Here is a 14157-nt window from a genome sequence, read left to right as displayed (position 1 = left end):
AGGTCGAGAAAGCGGTCTTTAGCTAAAGCTCCCCTATTCCCACAAAAAATAAGGGTGCCTAGTGGGTGTTGAAGGGCTGACTAATGAAGGTCCATAAATGATAATATTATAGGTTGGTTAGGTTGACATGATAGCTTTTCACAGGCTATAAAAGGGAGACCCTTTCAGAACCCATGATCATCTATCTCTTGAGTTGTTCTAGCTAACCTTAAGCTCTTCACCTCTCATGTGTCTAGATTGCTATCTAATCTTCATAGTGTGCTCAGGTGGATAGAGCCATCTTTGAAGTTTGTATCAATTTTTTGTTCTTCTCTTATTTGCTGTGTACTCTCTATTCCTTGTTCAGATTCTGTATGTTGCGCCATGCAATCTTTCTAGAGTTTGGCAAGGATGATTCTTTGCGTATTACAGCAGCCTTCACCCTTGGCAAATTAGATGGACATTAGGGTTTATCAGAATTGTCCTCTGCTCTTCCAGATCTGACCATGGCTGTGCTGGGCTTTGTCCACTGCTCTGCCCACTGCTCATCCAGCAGTTCTAGTGTGCTCTCTTCTTCTTTTTTGGCCCTTTGTAGGCTGGGCGGTCCTTTTGTAGGCTAGGCAGGCAGATTCCAGCAGGGTGGACACTTTGAGCCCATATTTTTTACTTGGCAGCACCTTTTGTGGGAGTTGGCTGGTAGATACTGGTCTGACCAGCATTTTAGCACGTCGACCCTCTGCCTTGTATCCCTATTTATAGGGAGCCTCCAGTTTTGCTTTATTATCACGTGCTCATCCAATTTACATGCTGGTCGTGATCATCCTGCTGTACACAGGCCTTTCTTTCCAGCGACATCTGCGTTTTGCAGTCTTCTGACTGCTGTCTCCTCTCCTCTCTCCTCTCTCCTCAGTCAGATCTCTTCTTGTCCTGGTGCAGTCTGGTGCCCTCCTTGACATGGTGCAGTCCACATCTGCAGGGGCTATACTTGTATGCAGCCCTTTTGCTTAGATCAGTAAAACCGCAGCAACAGAGAAAGGAACGTCTGGCCAGTTGAGAGGAATCCAACTGTGTCATCTAGCACTCTAAAAAAAGAACTATGGATATGCCCAAAGGCAAAAGGATTAGTTAGCTGTACTGAAGCAGATGACAGCTGTCTTGTGTCATGTGGCAATCTTCTATTGCAGGCTGCGTTGTGGCTCTGCCATGCATTCTGAGTCAGATTTGACAGATCTGATCACGACTATGACCTCTGCCTTGACATTTGAAGGTTGTATCTCTATCAAAATTGAATGCAGTGCACTTATACTTGCACTTGTTTCAAGCTGAGCGGCAAACTTTAAGCATATGAGAGGGAAGAACAAAATTGGCTAAAACATACCATGTTTACAAAAGGCTTGAAGCACTTAGTGGGACCAAGACTATTACTGACTATGGTATCACCTCTTTCAGCATCATGACCCAATGCGATTACATCTACTTGGTGGACAGCATCACGATCCAATGTGGTTATATATCTGTGGTGGATCAAAGGGATTGAGCCCAAATGGCACCACATTCTGGTGCATACTATACTGTTTGACATTACAGGGCTATCTTCTAGGGAGAAATTGCACAGCAGAGATTTACAATGAGCTCCATCACCTTTCAAACATGTCCAACATCTCTCTATGGGTGACATGCTGCTGTATTCAACTTTTCTCTTCCTTTTCCTCTGTTTGTTCACTCATTAACTCTCCATAATACATGACTGATGAGACTAAGGCTAGGACAAGAGCTTCTTTATGTCTGTGGATCTCCGAGAGGAAGAGTTCTCAGCATGTCTGGTCTGAATAGTCATTAACTCTACCAAGCCTTCCTTTTCAAGCAGAAAATCTAATGGATTGGTTCTTTCCTCTTTATTCCAACCTGCTTTGCCCTATCTTGATTGATCTTGAGCTGATGTAATTTGACCCCGGCGTTGAATGGAATGGTCACAGATGGTCATTCATGTAGGCCAATCTCTTGATTGAGTTCCAGGTATTGATTAGGCTGCCACTGTTATTGTGAAAATAGAAAACATGGAAGTGATGGATGATATATAGACATGTAGTCTGGATAAGAAGTTGAATTGAAGTCAATGGTTCAAAGCCCAGTAATTTTGAAAAAGGATATGACAAACATTAATTTCATATCTAGGCCCCGGGAAGGAGAAAGGAGGGGTTGTTTTTTGGGTTTGTGTGTGTGTGTGTGTGTTTTTTGCTAGTGGTCCCATCAAGCTGCCGTTGGTTGTGTGCAACAAATTTTAGATTGACACGGGTTTGACAGTGACTCAACTTGTTGAAGCCATTCTGTGGTCCTTAGTAATTGGGCCTTATATTCGTTGTTGTACAGATTCAGGATTCTTATTTCTTTAAACAGTTCTGGTATTGATCAATCTTTGTTCTACAAAATGTGCAGAAAGTAGCAGCCGCTTCAACAAGCTCAATAAGCGAATCGAGTTCCAGCTATCGCCAATTACTTTATGGAGGACTCTCTCTTGTGATGGTCTCCTTTCTATGGAGCTCAGGTTCAGGTATTTATTCGCGTCTAACTGCCCAATGTGACCAAGATCTTCAAGCTTACTGTCTAACATCTGATGTCAAATTGAAAGGTCAATTTGATCATCACACCAGTGCTGCACATTTTTTAAATGGTTTCCTGGTAGACCTTTGTGGTTTTCTTGTATACCAGTGTGGAAAACTAAGCTAGAGAAGTATTGGAAAAGCTGGAGATTCTGAAAGAGGAACAGTAACAATACAGAATTTCTGAGTCATGAGATGCTGTTGACTGTGCTTGCACATGTTGATTGCATTTACAAGTGATTATGTGATTGCTTTGGCATGAGGTTTTGTTAGCAAATATGCCAAATTGGATTTACAAAGAGAGAACAGGTCACTGATCCCTTCTTTAAGGTTAGAGGGGAAATGATAAGCTGAAGTTTCTTGGTTGAAACACTATGCAGCTCAAGCAAATAAATTAAGACTCTCATCTCAGCTTGGAGCACATGGGCAATAGGAGCTGATGCACAGAATTCTTGCCCTGAAGGCAAAATTGTGTGGTATTCGTTAATAATTTAAAGAGGGTTTTTACTAGCTTCATTGAATGTATTCCATGCAATGCTTTTTACTTGGCTTGTTGGTTTGTTCTAGTGAGGAAAATATGCTTTTTACTTTTTATTTTGAAAAGAACAATCATATTTGATTCTGAGTCTCTTGTTTTTATGTAGATCGTTTCCTTTTTGTTCTTGTATATTCTCCCTCTAATGTCTTTCCTCAACAGCTTTCATGGCAGGGACATGTATGCGTGCCTCAAAGTTGGCATCTTATGGGATTGTGTTCTCTCTTTTGTTGGCACAGTTGGCTTATATCAAAGTAATAACTGGAGAAGCAGATATCGAATCAGAGAATGACTCATCTTAGGCAGATCAGTTGAATTCAACTGTGTACCCCTGATTGATTTGGTATTGAATGTACATATTTGTAGTTTGCCTGCTGGTATTGAAAGTACAGTAGTTTGCCTGGTTGCCTTTTGTATGTATACTAGGCATCATGGTGTTTGTAGACTTGTACAAAACTTGATTTGTACAGCTAATAGAAAATCTCAAAAATTGGTAAGCAATTTACAAGTAGGATAATAAGGTCTAGTAGCAAATGGGGTAGGGAAAACATTCCAAGCAATGCAACAATACATATGAGGCACAACTGAACAAAAATGAGGTGTTTCAGTGCCATACTATTGTTCTCCTTTCCCCTGTGCTATGATTGATTTGTTTCTAATTTGATCCTTGATAGCTTCCGTCGTTTATTACTCCTACCCTCCCAAGGTCCCCATTAAGCCATGCAAAATTAGGAAAGAGGCCATCTTTCCTAATCACATGATGTGAAGGATACTCAAGTAATGCTATGATATGCTGTTCTTCAATGGATTGACATGGCATGATGGTGAAGGAGTGGAGCAGCGATGACCTAGGACTAATATAGAAGTAAATGAGTGAACTTGGAGTGATGATGATCATCCCTATCCATTCATCATGTGGTATGTGTATGTTTTTCAGTCTCTGTGAAGACCCACTATGTAACGGTTCTCTTTCTAATAGTAGGATGTAGGAATGACTACCTTGGCAATGGAATTTCCGTGTTTTGTATGCTCATTTGAACTTTTTTGGGTATTCTTTAGGACTTTGAGGTATAACAACTAGACGTGTGGATGTGATCAAACCGATATGGAAGTATGGGTATAAAATCTATCCATATGAAAATTATTATAAGATGATACAAAGTTTGTATCTCCTTGTGTAAAGCCCATGATTTAATAGTTTTTAATGGTCGTCAAATTTGTCCATGCGGCATGATGATGTAGATGTTGCAACGCTAGTTTTTGACATGATGAGATGTGACCATTGAAAAAGGATTTTAATTGTAATGAATTTCTATCACTAGAAACTTATTTGCATTTAACACTTACATCTAGTTAAGTGAATACAGGTCATGTCACAACAAACTATCACAAGTTTCTTACTTTTGAATCACCAAGGAGTAATGGATGGTGTGTCTTTAATTTGCTTGGAAAGATGGTTATTGAGGAAGAAGAATATATAATTGAATAGATAGTAAAAAAGTGAATTAGAGCAAAAGAGAGAATGAACGACAATGAGAAAGCATAGAATGCCCAAGTCACAAAGGTAATGAAGCCATGGATTTGTTGAAGCAAGCACATGTATGTCTATCAACCTCCCCAATTAATATTGTTTAACCTCTTAGGTTGCTTTGTTAGAAGGCAAGGGTAGAGTAAACTTTAGTTTTTGCACTTGGATTTCACTTGAGATAATTAGGTCATCATCTTGTCTATATGTATACTTGATACACATTGGTCTAGATCACCACATCGCTCACCATCTTGTTTAGTTTTGCTAAATCTATCTAATTGTAAACAAAGGTTTGTGCAAAGTTTGTTCAAAGACCTAAATTTAGAGCTTGTTTTTTTACGTTTTCTTTGAATAGTGGTCAATTGGTTTGCATGTTCTTTTAGGAAAATATACTTCTAACCATTACATCACAATTGATTATAATGTTTTTTGGATTTTTTTTCAAAAAAGGAAAGGAAATTTTATGAGGTATACCTATATCATGAACGGTCTTCACTAGAAGAAAGTATATGTATCCTAGAGAGCTAAGAAAGACTCTCCCCTCTATGAATGATTCAAGTGTTCTTGTATCTCTATCTACTTGGCAATATTAGCATCATGAACTCGGGAATTGTAATTTTGAGTCTCTTTTGAGTGCAACCTCAATGGCAATGCATTTGTCTACACTCATGAACATGCCTCTTTTTTGCCTTGAAAATTTGGGGGTTATATGCCACATTAATACATGCTTACTATATTGAGCCTAAAGCCTATTAATCGATTCACATTTATTGATGACACAATGGTACAATTTCATGTTTGATCTTTCCATTGACACATTATCATATGTTTAGTCTAGTTGTTCTCGTAAGTTGTATAACTTGACAATAGTGATAATCTTATGCTTATTTGTATCTAGATGTGCACTTTCATAGTTAAACAATTGTTCATAGAACACATATTTGAGAGTTGATGCAAATGTCTTCAACCTTGATTAATTGCATGTCATAGGTTTTTCCATAAGTCATATTGAATGCTACATTTCAAAATGAAAATTTCTTTCCAAAGATTTCTTTATTTCATGGCCTTGGTTATTTATTTGACACTAAACTTGGTTTTCATGTGAAGAATGCTACACACAAACTAATAAGACCAATTAAAGAGATTGCAACTTGTCCAACCTAGGAAGTCAATATAAACCAATAATCTAGAATGTATCTTCTTACCCTCTTTTTGCCAATACAAGAACACGTTTGTGGCTTTGGCCACCATCTTCAAAGGTGAGGTGCTAATAATAAAAGGACTCAATCATAGAGACTTAACCTATCAAGGTAATAGAGGTTTCAAAATCCTTTGTAGTAAAAACTTGATAATGTGAAATAGTGCAAACTTTTATTTTGGGTCATGCAGCAACATCATCTACACTGGTTTGATGAAGGGAGTCCTTATGCATTATGTTCACTTTAGTTTGATGGAAGGAAGCCATAAAATGGCTTCCAATAGCCTTTTGATGCAATGTACTATTGATAAATAATTTCAAACATGAAAATGATTACGTGAGGCCATCTTTGGAATTAAAAACCTAAGGAATTATACAATATATATGGGCATGTGTAAAAACATTACATTCTTGATTTTCACAAGCTATCATAAGCTCTCCTCTTTTCTTTGAGACCATTTTGGATCATGTATCTTCTTACTACCTTCAATAATGACATTTCTTTAATCTAGATGAAGGCCATGTGTCGCTAAATCTAAAGAATTACCATGAGGACATCTATTGCACCTAAATTTTTCATTATCTTCATCTTTTTGCAATATGTTAACTATTTGTCTAATATTGACATGATCGACTTTTCACATACCCTAGTTTTTTTGCCAAGTTTAAAATGATACACCCATATATTAACCTCATCGGTTTCTAATTGTGCTAGTGCATGTAGTTGACCTTGTTTGCTTTCTTTTAGAGCTTTTACATTTTGTTCAAAACTAGTGTGATGAGAAGAACATGAAGTGTTTCCCTTATTAGCTTTTAAGACATTATCCAAAAGTAATTGTTTGATTCATTCTCCTCTCTTAATGTTTGCACAAGTAACCCTACTTGAATGTTATTCAAGACATTATTCCATATTCTCAAAGGATTATTTGAGTAGGTGATAAATTATTGTAATATAGGTAGATTTACCACCTTTCTCTTTGATTTTTATAGGGAATGCATGTTCAAAGCTAATTGCATTAGGTATGAAGACCTTTCTTCCTCCTTTGAGCCAACAGAAATAGTTTGAAATCATATGTCTCTTTAAGATGCATAACAACCAAAATGCTGTTATATAAGCATGTTTTGGTATGGTTATGGTTTTGAAAAAATAAAAGTATCATGTCAATATAAGATTTTAGCAAATGTGCTAAATGTAACCAACCTTTTGTATATCAATTGTTACCAAGACATATTTGCTCAATGATTCAAATTACTTTGATGCTCATATTTTAAAGGGTGATTTTTATTATTTGAGTGTTTCAAAAATATGATTGAATGCTCATCTTTCTATTCAAGGATACAGAACACCCTTTAATTATACTTGGGTGGTCATTGATGAGATGCCACGAGAAATTAAAAGTTTAGTTAGGCGGTCGGATTGAGCAAAAAGCTCAAATGACTAAGACTGTTATACTTGGGTAGTCACATTGACTAGAAGCCTATATAATGAGCACTTTCAAAATGTGAAACCAAATGCTCATGATCAAAGAAACAACTATAAAATGGTGAATCTATACAAGTAAGCTCTCTAGGATCTAAATTTGGTAACTTCTAAAATTTGGGAGGTTACTATTTTTGAAAGTTGCTCAAATGAAAAATCTGTTTATGGCAAAGGCTTCGAAATTTCATAGGCTGTAATTTTATCTTTAGTGGCTATCTCAAAATTTTAACCATTTGAGAGATTTTTAGAGTAGAAGGTTTAGAAACTTCTTTCTCTAGAAAAGTGACATGTGGCATCTAAAATCAGATGTGTCATTTTGAAGGAACAATTATCCTTACACTTATCATTTTCAGTAACACTTGTCAGTTATAGCTTCTACTTTTTACTTTTGAGCACCCAAGGCTTGCACCTTTATATTGGAGGCCTTTCTCTTCATTTCCCATAAGCTCTCATGCTGAATTTCAGCCATATGCCTTATAATCTCCTATCTATCACTCATTCAAGAATTACTTTTCCTTAGCTTGATCTAGTCCAAGCACTAAAGAAGAAAATTAACTTAATGCTCGGAGTATATAGAAATTAGGGTTTTCAAACCCTAATTTTTAGAATTGCAACAAATTAGACCTTTGTATATGGTTCAGGCACTTGGTGCCCATCGTTTGTTTCAACAAATTCCTGTAAAGGACATGTGTGGTTCCTCCCTCGATGTGGTATCCACTTTCTTCTTTCTCTCTCTCTCCCTTTGTCTACATATTTTTATGGTGATAATTGATCAACTTGTTCAAAGTATTGTCATTCTCACATTCTTCCCTATGCTTACATTGGTATTAGAATAATGAATTTTTCTTTGCAATAACTTTTCTTGCGCGACAATATTTTGACTCAACTTTCTCACCATGTCAAAAGGTGAAGATGAGAATTTTGGTGAACAACCAGAAGGCTCCCAACACTCTGTATTTGTATGCTTCTCTAATTATGGGAAAATACAAAGATATAAGGAGCTATAAGAGGGTCCAAAAATTTAAACTTTGATGGGGAGAAGGGCTAAAGTACAGACTCAAGGAAAGATCTTTGAAGATTTTCCTACCAAGAAGGCTCTTGAGATAGATGGTATTGCTGTTGCGAAGGCCTACCTTAGCATGAAGGTATTAATATTATCAATGCAACTAAGTCTATGAAAGGTAACACATCACCTATCATTTGAGGGCCCGCACAAGTGGTGACTTCAAATTCTCATCATACACAAGCCACCTCCCTTGTAAAAAGAATCCCACCATGGAGAAGGGCAAGGAGAAAGTCAAAGAGCTGGCTATTTTCATGGTAGCGGAATCTCCACAGATGCATTTAGCAAAGGAAAATAATGCTAAAAGAGACTTCAAGCCTAGACATAAAAGCATAAAGTTTGATATTTTCTATGGCAAGAGAGATTCTCAAAATGTTGTCTTTTACTAGATAATTTGATGGTGCTTTTGGTGGTGAAGGTTATACAAAAAAATCAAATTAGGATGTTTAAAATGCATTTGAAGGATGTTGCTTTAAATTGGTGGTTTAAAATTGTTCAAGAGGGAAAGGAAGCCAAGTCTTGGAAAGAGCTTAAGGAGATGTTCAATGAGAAGTTTCTACCTTCATCCTTTGAAGCTGATGTGCAACAAGAATGGGTTAAGTTGAAGCAAGGCCAATGAGAGAATGTTGAAACTTATATCAACAGTTTTGTAGTTGTTTCTTTTAAATTTGAAGGATGTTGCTTTAAATTGGTGGCTTAAAGTTGTTCAAGAGGGAAAGGAAGCCAAGTCTTGGAAAGAGTTTAAGGAGATGTTCAATGAGAAGTTTCTACCTTCATCCTTTGAAGCTGATGTGCAACAAGAATGGGTCGAGTTGAAGCAAGGCCAATGAGAGAATGTTGAAACTTATATCAATAGGTTTGTAGTTGTTTCTTTTAAATTTACATATCTAAACTTATATCAACATGTTTGTAGGTGTTTATTTTAAATTTACATATCTTAATGAAGTTCCTTCCAATATGGAGATGAGAAAGTTTATCCATTGATTACATTCAATTATAAGGTGAGCTGTGAAGATGACAAAGCCTAATACTTTGGAAGCTACCGAAGATGTGGCCCTAGAAGTTGAAGGGCTACATATGCCATGGATGCTTGGTAAAGCCTCAAAAGAAGAATCACAAAGAAAGAAGGCCAACATATTTGACCAAAAGAAGTTAGATAAACAAGAACCAAAGCATAAGGATGGAGGCACACTACCTTTGCCATCCAAAAAGAAGCTAACATATCAGTACTAGCAACATATACAAGAGAAGGGCGATATTTCTCTTGTGGAGAAATAGGACACATGGTTGGTTAATGTCCTAACAAGGCAAATAAGAAAAAACAGCCTCAAAAGCACCTCAAGTGAATGCTATATCTAAGGAATCCTTGCAATAGGATGAAACTCTGTTAGAGAAAAGGAAGCTTTTTATGGCTTGGGATAAGATTTCTAATGAGCCTATTCTCATTCATTTTGATATAGGGACTATGTAACATTATATCCATCCTCAAATTGTTGAAGCTCTACATCTACCAAAAGAGAGGTTTTGAACACTAGAAATGCTAGGTGTTGGTTTTCAAGGATTGGAGTTTGAATTTAGTCTCATTTTTGAGAAACTATGAATTGAGCTAGGAGATTATGTAGATCATGAGCGTTTTTTCATGGGAGATCTTGTCATCATGATGTTGTATTAGGAATACCTTAGTATAGAAGAATAGATCCAACCATTGATTGGAATCCCATGTACACATTTGTAAAGCAATGAAAGAGTCTATTTCCTTGTACTTGCAAAGGGTCTAACAAACAGCCTAGAATGGATTTCTTAAAGGAGTATGGAGATTGTTTTGCAAATACTTGAGCCGACGAGTTACCACTAGAGAGGCTAGAAGATCACTACATTGACCTCACTCCTGGGAGCTCACCTCCAAATAGACCACCCTATCATATAAGTCCAATACAAAAAGAGGAGATTATGAATCAGGTGAATGAGCTCTTGATGAAGAAGGGTCTAATAAGATCCAAGTCCTCACCTTTTTGCTCTCTAGTCCTCTTGGTGGAGAAGAAAGATTGATATTGTTGCATGTATGTGGACTATAGAGCCCTCAATAAAATTATAATTTGGAATAGGTTTTCCATTCCAAGAATTAATGATATCTTGGAGAAGACCATAATGTCTTAGCATGTGGTTAGAATATTTATTCAACAAATCTTCAAGTATCATGGATTGCCATGATCCATTGTGGGTGATAGAGATCCATGAACCACTAGTCTCTTTTGGTGGGATCTTTTTGAAAATTTGGGAACAAATCTTACTTTTTCTTCTTCTTATCATCTCCAAATAGATAGTCAAAGTGAGATAGCCAATCTCAAAATATTTGATCTGTTGAAGTGCTATTGTCATGAAGCCAATCAACAATGGGAAAAGTATTTACCTTTGGCAGAATATGCCTGTAACAACATAGTTCATATACCATTTAAAATCATATATGAAAAAAAACTCTTATCACATATTCTTAAAATAAAGGAGGAGATATTTTATGTAGATGAGTTTGTGCATGATATGGATACATGAGTTTCCTAAGTTAAATGAGTTATCCAAAGATCTTAATGAAAGTAAAGAAATCAACAAATAAGCATTGAAGGCACTTGATTTACAAGAATGAGATTGGGTGTGGCAAAAATTTAACAAAGCTCATCTAAAAAGCTCAAACAAGTCTTTATCCCAAGTTACTAAGCTTGCAACACGAAATTATGGGCCATTTCAAGTCACTAAAAATATTAATAATGTTTGTTACATGTTACAACTTCCACAACATTGGAGAATTCACAATGCTTTTCATATTCATATTCTAAAGTCTTATGAAGGGCCTCCACCATTGGAACTTGTAATTGAGGATCCACTTAAGTAGATAAATAGAAAAATATACTTCAACCAAAGTAGATAGTCTATCATATGATTAGAAAATGAGGAAGAAACATTTCTAGAAACTTCCTTTTGACATTTAAAAAGTACTCTAATTTAGATTCTAAATGGATGCTAAAAAAGTATTTTAAAGACTATCTCGAAATACTTCTTATGAAGAAGCTATTGGACCATAAATACTTCAAGCAAAGTCTTGAGGACAAGACAAATTTCAAGGGAGGGATGTAACCAAAATTTTGTAAATTGATTGTTACCAAGACACATTGGCCCAATGATTCAAATTATTCTGATATTCATATACTTTGAAAGGTGATTTGTATTATTTAAGTCTTTTGAATATGTGATTAAATGTTTATCTTTCTATTGAAGGGTGGCCAATGGCTAGAACACCCTACAATTATACTTGGGTCATCATTGATGAGATGCCCATAAGAAATGAAAAGTTTAGTTGGGTGGTTGAATTGAACAGAAAACTCAAATTATTACACTTAGGTAGTCACATTGAGTAGAAGCCCATATAATGAGTCGTTTCAAAAAGTGAAGTAAGATGCTCATGATTAAAGAAACAACCATGACTTAGTGGACCTATACAATTAAGCTCTCCAAAATCTAAATTTAGAAACTCCTAAAATTTAGGAGGTTATTATTTTTGGAAGTTACTCAAATGAATTCTCTTCACATCAAAAGGCTTTGGAACAATTTTGTCTTCAACGGTGGCTATCTCAAATTCTTAACCATCTGAAAGATTTCTAGAGTAGAAGATTTAGAAACTTCTTCCTCTTGAAAGGTGACATGTGGCATCTAAAATAAGATATGCATCATTTTGAAGAGACAAGTGTCCACAAGTGACCTTACTCTTGTTTTCAATAACACTTGTCATTTGTAGCTTGTACTTTCCACTTTTGAACACCCAAGGCCCACACATGTATATTGGAGGTCTCTCTTTTCATTTCCAATAAGCTCTCATGCTGAAATTTTAGCCACATACCTTGTGCTCTCCTATTTATCATGGATCCAAGAAGCACTTTCTCCATACCTTGATCTAGTCCATGCCCTAAATAAGAAAATTAGCTTGTTGCCCGTAGTATACATAAATTAGAGTATGCAATCCTAATTTTTTGAATTGCAACAAATCAACCCTTTGTATATGGTTCAGGCACTTTGTGCCCATGGTTTGTTTCAATAAATTCTTATAAAGGGGGAGGGGCCAGCTCCCTTCTCAATGTGGTGTTCAACTATCCTCTCTCTCTCTCTCTCTAATAATTTTCATGGTGATAATTGATCAAGTTGGTTAAATTCAAAGTATTGTCATTCTCGCGTTCTTCCCCACACTTACAAAACACGTGATCAATGTGATCATGTGTTTGACCCATCAAGTCAAGATTCATTAGAAATTGGCTCATTTTTTGAAAAGTTCTAAGCTAAAATGACATACTTGTGTAACTTAGAAATGTTAAATCTATATTCACTTGTATTGGTTTTATTGTCTATAAGTAAAGATTTAGAGCAAAGCATCTCTGAATTTGAATAATTTTCTGTGATATTGTAATTGAAAGAAGGTTAGGGTCATTATGATTATTTGGATGTGGCAAAAACATTTGGGTGAACCCATTGTAAACAAGACCTTTTTCACTTCCTCTTTGGGTGGCCAAGAAAAGTGAGGCAAGCATAGTCTTGTTTGATAGCATGGTCCATCCTATCAAAAGTTCAAGGTATTGCTCAAGTCTAGCAAACTTGCAATTGTGTTGATGCATGCCTTTCTTTTGTCTATTGCTTGTTTTCCATGATGAGTTTAGAGTGAAATTTGGACCATCTCAAGCTCCTCTACATCCTTTGAATTTTTCATTTGGTTATAAGATTCACAAAAGATATTATACAAATTTGTTCTAAATTTCCTTGAAATTTCTACACTTTAAAAGATGATTTTCATAACCTTGTGAAATGAGGGTAATCGATACATATTTCTTGATCCTACAAGTGTTTTCTTTATAATGGAGATACACTTTAGTCCTTATGTAAGTAATGTTACAAGGCTTTCTTTTAACTATAGACTACTTGAAAGCTTGTATAGGTCACCTTTGGGATGGTTAAAAAAGATCTAAGGAGCTTGTAAAATAATAACAATTGATCAAATAATCAAATGTCCCATACTCAAAATTTTTCTTTAAGGTGAAAGATTGATCAATAAATATATTATTGTCATAGAAGGATGTAGAAACAAAACTAGGCAAGTTTTTATGCACTGTGGGTCAAAGGATTTAATAGGTTTCTAGACCTCAAAGTTTTATGTTTCTAGTATAATGTATTGGGATTTTATCTTATGATACAATGTTTTAATTTCATTTTCACATACATTTAGAGATTTTAGAGGGTTTTGATGTTGCCAAAACCTAGGCTTTTTGGCAACTTGATAATAGCATGGAGATCATATGCCACATGCCTTTGAAACATGTTTTCTAAGCTCTACTAATGCAGTTACCCACCTAAAGCTTTCCTTTTAAGTTCTTTGTTTGACATGCCCATGTACAGGGGATGCTAATTTTCCTAAACCAATTTAGTTTTCACTTTTTTAAAGAAGTGGACGAGAAAATTTGAAACATGTTATTGGTTGAATGTTCAAAGCATTCCATGTAGAGTAATGGCCTTCTCGCACACCTGTCATCTTTTTATATTTTTGCCAATAGGTTTCTTCTCTCTCCTATCAAAGGAATTCTCTATTGTTTACATCTCAATTTGAATGCTGGTGATTGACTTAGAGAATGAGAAGTTCTAGTTCTAGAAGTCAATTAATCACCCCATCCTTGACTTATGGAGGAGTAGCAAGCTACTTTTAGGGACATGACCTTCAATTGGATGGAAAAGGATGGAGGACC

The 14157-nt window shown here is 35.9% G+C and overlaps 1 protein-coding gene across 5 annotated transcripts in view; it reads left to right on the top strand.

Annotated features, from left to right (window-relative positions):
* Positions 1 to 4115, top strand: part of LOC148013720 (uncharacterized) — a 30813-nt gene extending 26698 nt beyond the window's left edge. For 4 of the 5 annotated variants that reach the window (XM_087668052.1, XM_087668054.1, XM_087668053.1 and 1 more), the window contains 2 exons: positions 2416 to 2530; positions 3277 to 4115. In XM_087668052.1, coding sequence (XP_087524178.1) covers positions 2416 to 2530; positions 3277 to 3416 — 255 coding nt within the window. In that variant the 3' untranslated portion in view covers positions 3417 to 4115. The remainder of the gene's footprint in view (positions 1 to 2415; positions 2531 to 3276) is intronic. The other variant, XM_087668051.1, reaches the window with a different exon arrangement.
* Positions 4116 to 14157: the final 10042 nt, after the last annotated feature.

The sequence above is a fragment of the Lygodium microphyllum genome, chromosome 26 (genome assembly GCF_053477565.2).
Source record: "Lygodium microphyllum isolate KBCC chromosome 26, Lygodium_microphyllum_v1.1.10, whole genome shotgun sequence".
Taxonomy (NCBI): domain Eukaryota; kingdom Viridiplantae; phylum Streptophyta; class Polypodiopsida; order Schizaeales; family Lygodiaceae; genus Lygodium; species Lygodium microphyllum.
This window is presented reverse-complemented; position numbering and strand designations above follow the sequence as displayed.